The 9,451-nt window shown below is 39.6% G+C and overlaps 1 protein-coding gene across 1 annotated transcript; it reads left to right on the top strand.

Moving 5' to 3' along the window:
- Positions 1-503: 503 nt before the first annotated feature.
- Positions 504-1,570, top strand: Ifna2l1 (interferon alpha 2 like 1). The gene has a single exon (XM_039111552.1). It carries the CDS (start codon positions 850-852, stop codon positions 1,402-1,404), a length of 555 nt encoding a protein of 184 aa, XP_038967480.1. The 5' UTR covers positions 504-849; the 3' UTR covers positions 1,405-1,570.
- Positions 1,571-9,451: the final 7,881 nt, after the last annotated feature.

The raw sequence follows: 9,451 nt of genomic DNA, 5'->3' as shown, positions 1-9,451 counted from the left end.
CACAGGCCACCTTATAGGTCTTGGCTGTCTACTGCAACCCTATGTTACAGAAATCCAACCCCGCTTATAAAACTTTTTCATAAGACTTTTTCCAAGTACAACCCTCAGGATGCCATGAAAATCATTGGCTAAAGAGCTAATATACAGTGGTGGCTATATTTACCTTCATGAAAATTAATATGAAGAAAATAACTTTATTTTTAGCCTTTAAACAATGGAAAATTTGAAGTATACCATTATATCAGTGTGATTTCTGTAGAGACAGGGTTTCCCTGTGTAGTCTTGACACTCCTGAAACTTGCTCTGTAGACTAGGCTGGCCTTGAACCCTGATAACCTTTTGCCTGTACAATGCAGCCACAGGCCACAATAATATTTCTAATTTAGAAAGAATTTTCACCATACTTTACATTTTGATGCAAATATTTATGTCAATGGCATAAAGAATATTAAGAAATAATCGTAAATGAATTACAATAATTTTTAAATACAATCACAGAGAAAGTTCTGTGTTTGCAATAGATGTGTAAATTTCTCATAAAGACTACATATCTGAAATAGTTGTTAATGATAATTTACATGTAATTTAAGAGAAACCATGTAGAGTAGCTTTCTGAGGGTGGCATTGAAAGAGAAAGCAGTGGAGGAACACAAATGCTTGAGACACAAGCAGAGAGTGAGGTAAAGAAAGTGAAAAGAGAATTGGGAAGCTAGGGGAGGGCATTCAGAAAGGGGAAACTTGTGTTTGCCACTATTTAAGGTAGATGCACACAGCAGGGTTATCAGAGAACCTACAGGGGAAGACTCAAACACGCTGTTCAGAGAGTCATCAGAATCTGCACGATCCACGATGGCTATGGTTTGTGCATTCCTCACGATTCTGGTAGTTATGAGCCACTGGTCAACCTGCTGTCTAGGATGTAACCTGCCTCACACTCATAACCTCACAGTCCTGAAACAAATGAGTCGACAGTCCCCTGTCTCCTGCCTGAAGGACAGAAAATACTTCGAATTACCTTTGGAGAAGGTGGATGCCCAGCAGATCCAGAAGTCTCAAGCCATCTCTATCCTGGAAGCTCTGACTAACCAGGTCCTGACCCTCTTGGAATCAAAGGAGTCACGTGCTACTTGGGATGAAACCCTCCTAGACTCATTCTGCAATTACCTCTATGACCATCTCAGAGACCTCAAAGACTGTCAGAATCAGCAGGTTGGAGAGCAGGAAGTTCCCTTGACCCAGGAACCCTCCTGGCTGGCTGTGAGGGAATACTTTGGCAGGATCACCATGTACCTGAAACAGAAGAAACACAGCCCCTGTGCCTGGGAAATTGCCAGAGCAGAAGTCTGGAGAGCCCTGTCTTATTCAGACATGTTCCTGGCAATACTGAGTGAAGAGAAGGAATGAGTTCTGAGACATTTGGAGAGGACTCTCCTGGACTACAACACTGCATCTCACATTATAGTCTCTCCTTAAAAAGCTCTCATTACTTTCAGTGTGAATACAAGCAACCTGCCTAGACGGTTCGGCGATATTGAGCAATTATTTTCAATATGTAAAACCGTTTTTGTATCTGCATCCAATTGGTTATTTATTTATTAGAGTATTATTAAGATAATTTAAGATATTTATACTAAATCTTGCATTCTTATATTTTAATATGGCACATGATCATTTGTAATTAAATTATTTTGTATACAAATAAATTTGCTTTGTAAGACACTTTGGATTAATTAATTTGATATCTCTTTAACATTATCAACTATTTTTTTACATTTTTTATTATTTTTTTCCACCTTTTTTATTTTTATTTTTTCCATCTTTATTAAATTGGGTATTTCTTATTTACATTTCAAATGTTTTTCCCTTTCCCAGTTTCCTTGCCAACATCCCCCTAACCCCTCCTCTTCCCATTCTATATGGGAGTTCTCCTCCAAATCCTCCACATTACCGCCCTTCCCCCCAAGAATCCTGTTCACTGGGGGTCCAGCCTTGGTAGGACCAAGGGCTTCTTCTACAGTGTAGAGTCTACACTGTAAATATTGTTCAAATAAACACTTTTGAAATATCAGAGCGGAAAGACATATACACTGCAGAATATTTAGACAAGCCCTAGATATTTTCAACTACTTCTCTCTGGCATATAGTATTCTTCTGGATGGATAAACAGCATGCTGTGCAGAAGAAAACCAGAGAGTCTTGCTCCTCACAATCCTTAGTCCACTTTGACCAAATATGTCCTGGGTTAATTTAGCACCTGATTTCCTTGATCTCATATACTTATCTTCTTTTATCGATAATGAGTTTAGTTGTTTGAGGTTCTAAATGTTAGTGAGGTCATGTAGAGCAATGCAAAACAGATAAACAATGACTAGTCTGCCTATAGGGCACAGAAAGGGAAAACAAGAACCTGTAATAAACCCACTCCTCATAGCCTCATAATCCAGTCCTAGGAATAAATCCAACCAGGGGAGTGAAATGACTCTAAAATCAACCCTTGGAAACACTATTCCTTCTCTATTTCCGGGACCTTTCCTCTTCCCACTTTCTACTTCTCTGTTTGTTACTCTTCTTCCTCCTCCTCTTTCTTCCTCCTCTGCTTCCTCCTCATGCTTCTACTTTTGCTCCATCTCCTTTGAATCACTAGTTGTGCATGGTACAGCACCATCTCATGGAGCATGGTAGCCGCTTTCAGGTGCCCCAGCCTGAGGATACCTGAATCTCTTTCCTCTAGCACCAATATTTTTCCATCGTTCCTCAGCTGGAGGTGGAATTGGCTCTGTTTTCCAAGCTGATATTTTGTCTGGCGTGGTCATGTCAATTCAGTCATGGCCACTCACAGTTCACATGAGTAACTATTCTGTTGTGTTCAAGAACACGGCTTTGCTGAGTCATCCACTGCCTCTGGCTGTTCCAATTCTTCTATTCCTGCTTCTTCATTGGTTCCCAAGGCCAAGGAAATCCTTTTCTCAGTGATCAGTTGCGAGTCTCTCTGTTCATTGGCAGAGACTGTAAAAGAGTTCTGTGGTAAGCGTTGGCCAGTGCAGGAACCCCATCTTAGATGTAGGCTCTAATTTCAAATCAGGTATTGTGACAGGATGAGTACAGCACCGCTTTGTTCTTTGTTATCTTCATGGCTCCACATGTATTTTAAATATGATACTTCTGAGACAAATATTACTCAAAGTTTTATGTGGATTGCATTGACACTGAAGATCACCTTAAAATACATTCACTTTCATAACATATCTTATTAATGGCCATAGATATCGTCCTTTTTTTTTCTTAGTTTCTAACATTTGTGCTACTACTTTGTCATTTAGAGGACGCATCAGTTCCTTTTACAGATTTCATTTCAATGGCATCATATTTTTGATCCAGTGCCACAAACCGACCTCAGAGTTTTCTTTCTAGGTAAGTAGAGAATAGACAGAGAACAGAATTGGAGACTTCCTCTGTTCTCCATCAAACCATCTCCTCAGGAGAAATGAAAGAGTAAATGCAAAATTACAGAAAGTTGAGGCACTGAAAGCCCTTGTTGCTGTCACAGTTAAATGAATACTTTTGCTGTTAGACACATTGGACACAGAAGACTAATCTCTGAATCCAATATTCAATAATAATTTATGACTTAGAAATATATGGGCATCAGTGTCTTAGACAGAATCTGAAAGTGGAACTACAGGGAAATGTATATATTTTATATGATGATATGCTGTATATATGATATAATAACATTACTTGAATATATGTGTACATATGAATGCATGTGTATATATGTGTACACACACACAGGTTTGTCTCTGATAGACTCCCACTACCTTCCTGCTGCCTCAGACCTCATCTTCCATCCTCAGAGCCCTTGTTTCCCCCTCCCTGATGCAGAGAGCCCCAGTGTGTGCTCCTCATTACCCAGGTCTGCTCACTCTACAAATGCTGTCTATCCTTTACATCTGGATTCCTGACTGGAGTCTTTTATTTTGAAAACATATAACCACCATTGAAACCAGAATGAAGGAGTTCAAGGTTCGAATGAAATTCTCAGGTTTAAGAATTTCCTTTTAATTTAAAATTTTAGGCAATATTCTACTAAAGACCTAAAGCCGACTGTTTCAAGAGGAAAAGGAAAAAGAAAAAAGAGGAAGAAAAGAGGGAAGGAAGGAAGGAAGGGGAGGGAGGGAGGAAGAGGAAGCAAGGAAGTAGAAAAGGAAAAAAGTAGAAAGGAAGGAATGCACAAGAGAAAGAAAAAACCAAATCTTCAATTATGAGAAAAATTTAGAGAAGACGAGAGCCACTTACTGGCTTGGCCTGCAAAGAACACACAGAATCCAATTCTGGGGAGCTCTTAATTTTTCAATTTAATTTAATTTTATTTTATTTACAGAATTGCTTTTCCGGTCAGAGTTTCTTCCACACTGGACTAGACTTTTCTCCAGAAAAACTGAATTCAGAAAGACTCCATTCCCTTCAAATTCATTTTTGAAAGGGAAATCATCTCATGTTCATAAGACATACCATCTGAACAATGTACAACTATGTATAGAAAGGTCTTTTGTACCGTTTCCCTCTAGCCTTCTATAACTGAAGTTCTCTGGAGGAGAGGTCTGTGTGCACTCCCCTCACTAATGATTCACAACCAAACTCACATCATTTTGATCATTAGGTAAGGCCTTGTGAAACTGAGACAACCAACCCTGAGCTAGGAATGCTGTAAAATAGCATCTGAGCCCACAGAAGAGATTCTTCACCTACTGCTCTGCCTGCTGATTCCAGCAACAATGAGTTAGGTAACTGCACTGATCTATAGCTGTCTTTTGATATGTGACCTCAAGAGTTTAGGCAACCTACTCCACAATGGCCCGTCCACAAGTTATAATGTGAATCCATGTTCCAGGCAATGGTCAATCTAAATTGATGCAGAATAATGTAGTTCATATGTCTATTGGGTAAGATCTATGTCTTACAGGGGCCTGGAGCAACATATCAGAGACTCCTGACCCCTTGGCCTCTTTGAGGTTTGAAGGACACTTGAACAAAGGAATACAATGTGTGTATGTATGTAGAACTGCCAAGGAAATGCTAGAACTTCAGTAAGAGTAAGTTGTCAATCACAACACTTCTCCTTGATGTTTTGTTCTGCCTCTGGACTCCTTGATCAGGAGAAAGATGTCTCTGTCTCTTTGGACAGTAAACATGCTCACACAAGTGTTGCCATGTCTGATTCCTCACAGGGAAAAGAGGAATAGGTAAAGAATTATATTTGATAAGGATGTATATTGATAATCTGTGTATTTGCACAAAATCAAGTGATATGAAGGTTTGCTACAGATCTGGTAATTGAAATAGACTTTGCTAGGGACTGTAATTATTCGATAAATTGCTATTGGTGTGTCTGCTAATCACATTTCAGACATGACTTCCTGTACTGTTTCTTTGGTGGTTATTTTTAGTGTAATCTTCATTACTTTCATGGTTATATAAATTATTATGAAATAGCTCCAGATAGCAACCTTTTCAGAAAATATATGTCATATCATTTTTCACACCTTTGATTTAATAACTTGTTTTTATTAAACAAAGTTTGGGAATCAAGGGACAGAAATGGAAGGACTGAGACAGGTGAATGCAGTAGATGACAAAGTTCTGAGCCCTCGTTCCTGTACACATAAGCAGACTTGATTCAATGCACACACAGTTCATTTAGAAAGGACCTTGGAGTCAGGGAGCATCACAGAGCTGTCCATGAAGACATATCTGTGTAGAGTAACACAGTGTAAGCTAGAGACTGCCAAGTTTGTCAAGCTTCAGTATTGAGAGTGTGAAAATGGCCACAGGCAGTTCTCTTGTCAGATATTCCTGAGTTGCAATGACCAGTACCCACTGATGTAGAGCAGGACACAGAAACATCTAAATTAATGGAGGATGTCCATCCTAATGATCTAGCCAACATCCTAGCTAAATTAGTGAGCTTCCAGGTCAGTGTGAGGCACTGTGAGGAAAGCATGAAGAAGAGAGTGATGAGCTTACTTGACACCCATCTCTGTCTTCCATATACACATGTGAATTCTCAGGCCAGCATACCTAATACTCTTTGCATTTGCCAATGAGTTGAAGCCTATTCACTACTTTCTCCTATATCAGATGAAGTGTATCAAGTCATATCTCAAGGTCCTTGATGCCAGGGTGTAGGGAGCGGCGTGGCGAAGTAAAGATGGCGCTGACAGCCAGCCCAGTCCGAATGTGAATAACTTACTGCGCTTGCACAGGCTTGTCCCGTGTCAGGGCAGCTGTATGATAATGAGGTGAATCTGGCGCCCTCCTGTGGTGAACAACAGTACTGCGCATGCGTGGGGTTTTGCACCTGACTTCAGTCTGGCTGGGGCGGTACTATGCTAATGGAGTTCATGCCGCACCAATCTCTGGAGGACAAGTAGCAGGGATGACAGTGGGGTGACTCGTGCCCCACCAATCCCTGAAAGAATATTAGCATACTGTTGTGTATATAAGGCGAGTGGCTTTGCCCCTCGGCGCGGTAACATTTGAAGCTGTAACACTTGGAGCTGTAACACTTGGAGCTGTAACACTTTTGGAGCTGTAACACTTAGGGCTGGCTGCCGCCGCCTCCCTGTATCAAGAATGAAGGTGTCCTGCAGTAAAGGCTGTTGAGAAGAATCCAACCGTGTTGCGTCTTCCTTGCCGGCCGAAGTGGGCGTAGCACTAGGGAGTTCGGTTTTTTTTTTTACAAGATTTTGAATATAGATCTATTTTCATTCTTTTAGAGGCAACCATCAAATTAGAGAAGCACTGTTTGTTGAAGATGGTGTCTTATTTCCAGTGTGTACTTTTGTATTCTTTCTTACAAATGAGATTTCAGTTAATGTAAGGAATTATGGCTGGGTTTTCTATTAATTCCGTAGATCAACCATTTGTTTATATCCCAAAACCATGCTCTATTTATCATTATAGGTCTGTAGTACACCCGTTCAAGGCTGGTGAGACCTGTACTAGTTCTTTTATGTTGTTTTGTTGGTACAGACCTTTTACTCACTTTACGAATAATAAATAGTTAATTTTAATTAACTACAACATATAGTTGTTACATGTTTTAGATTATTCAGCTCCTAGTGTATATACATGCTGTGTATTCACATTTTATGTGTATACACTGGGGCCAGATGTCAATCAATGTCAGGTACCTACCTCATTTTCTTTGACAGGATGTATCTCCCTTAAGTCAGGGCTTATACCATTGCTGCCAGACTGACTGGCTAATGGGCATGGTTATTTTTGTTTATCTTGACTAAATGTAGAATTAAGTGAAAGGTAGGCACACACTGTGATCTAGTTTTGCTTAACTTGGAGTAAGAAAATCCACTTCTAATCAGGATCTCTATAATGGGAAGACAGAACTTTAGTCAGGATCTTTGAGGTGTGAAGACTCACCTCTATTATGAGCCAGGCCTTTTGCTGAAAGCCTATGCCAGCACAAGAAAGATGCTTTGACTGTTTGCTTGCATGCCTTTTCCTTGGTAGCAATTCATTCCTACACTGACATTAGAGCCTATTTTTTTTCCTTCCCCCCCCCATCTTTATTAAATTGGGTATTTCTTATTTACATGTCAAATGTTATTCCCTTTCCCGGTTTCCAGGTCAACATTCCCCTAACCCTTCCCCTTCCCATTCTATATGGGTGTTCTCCTCCCCATCCTCCCCCCATTACCACCCTCCCCCGAAGAATCCTGTTCACTGGGGGTCCAGCCTTGGCAGGACCAAGGGCTTCCCCTTTCACTGGTGCCCTTAGTAGGCTATTTATTGCTACCTATACAGTTGGAGCCCAGGGTCAGTCTTTGGGTAGTGGCTTAGTCCCTGGTAGAGCCTAATTTTATTTCAATTTGACACATAGTAAATACCAGCTAAACAACTACACTAGTCAACAATTGCTGGATTCTTTGAACTTACACTCATAGGCAGACATTTTCAAAATTGGTTGGACCTCAATCTGTAAGCCATTTTAATTCCACAGATACACACGTGTGTGTGTGTGTGTGTGTGTGTGTGTGTGTGTGTATGGAGAGAGAGAAAGAGAGAGAGAGAGAGACAGAGAGAGACAGAGAGAGAGACAGAGAGAGAGAGTAAAAAAGATAAATTCTTTCTATAAATCAACTTCTCTTGAAATCACTGACTAGTACAGTATTCCAGGTACATGTCTGTGTCTCCTCCTCAGGGTCAGAATTACAGGCATGTGCTCCTCTCCAGGCCTTGACATGGATTCTGAGAAACCAATAAATTATTTCCTCATTTACTGCAAGAAAGTTCCTGACTCAGCTATTTCCCCACTGCATATTTTAATTATTAAGTCTCCAAAAATTTTTATTTGTGTTTTAAAAACTACTTGCCATAGTGCCAATCAGAAAAAAAATAGGTGACAAATGATGACACTGGTATTTAACTTGTAAAAGTGAGATTGTGGTGTTTGCCTCAGGAAATGAAAGAAATAAAGCAGAGTTTCTGATTCTTCAGTTTATTGAGATGAACTAGTCATGCTAGATTTTCAACTCTGTGAAATGACACAAAGTGAAAAGAAGGAAAATTAGGGTCTTCAAGCAGACACTGTGGTGTGCATATTGGTTTGTTGGGAATCTGAATCAACCAGGATTTCTTTTGTTAGGTGCTTTGGAGTCAAGAATGTACACGAGCCTGGTAGATTTCTCAGAGGAAAAGCAAAGTGCTGAATTGCTTTAAAAGTGATTTAAAAGTGATAGTCAGAGGTACAGGAAGCTACAAAATCATGTACAAATAAAATCAGAACAACATTCCATGCAATGAAAGAGAAAATCGTGGAAAAGTTGTTATGGACATGGAGAAGAAATCTTAGACTTGAAGAATTCAGTATGTCAAAAAAAATGCAGATAAAGATTCACAGCACACATGAGGTGACTTGTCATAAATGAGGGATTGTGTGAATTTGGGATTGGAAATGTGTGATTGTGTGTGTGTGTGTGTGTGTGTGTGTGTGTGTGTGTGTGTGTAAGAGAAAAAGATGGATAGATGATAGATCGATGATAGATGATAGATAGATAGATAGATAGATAGATAGATAGATAGATAGATAGATAGACAGACAGAGCATACACACACCTGAGATGTTGTGAATGTTTTGATGAGGGCTCCTGCACATGCATTGGTTCTCTACTGCAGCTGTCGGTTCCAGGAATTACACTCAGCTCATCAAGTTTAACAGTAAGCCTTTTTGCACCCTGCATTCTTCTGATAGCACTAAATTATCAGATAAATATCTAACATATAGTAATTACTAAATTAAGTTTTATATAAATTTATCTTACATTTAATGAAGGTAACATTAAGAACCAAATTTTAGGACATTAATCATTTTAAAGTATACTTTTAGTTCAGTGTATGTTAATTGACAGAAATTTACAACCATGCCTTATAT

This window comes from Rattus norvegicus, chromosome 5 (genome assembly GCF_036323735.1).
Source record: "Rattus norvegicus strain BN/NHsdMcwi chromosome 5, GRCr8, whole genome shotgun sequence".
NCBI classification, from domain to species: domain Eukaryota; kingdom Metazoa; phylum Chordata; class Mammalia; order Rodentia; family Muridae; genus Rattus; species Rattus norvegicus.
Note: the sequence above shows the minus strand (reverse complement) of the source record. Positions and strands in the feature narration are given on the sequence as shown.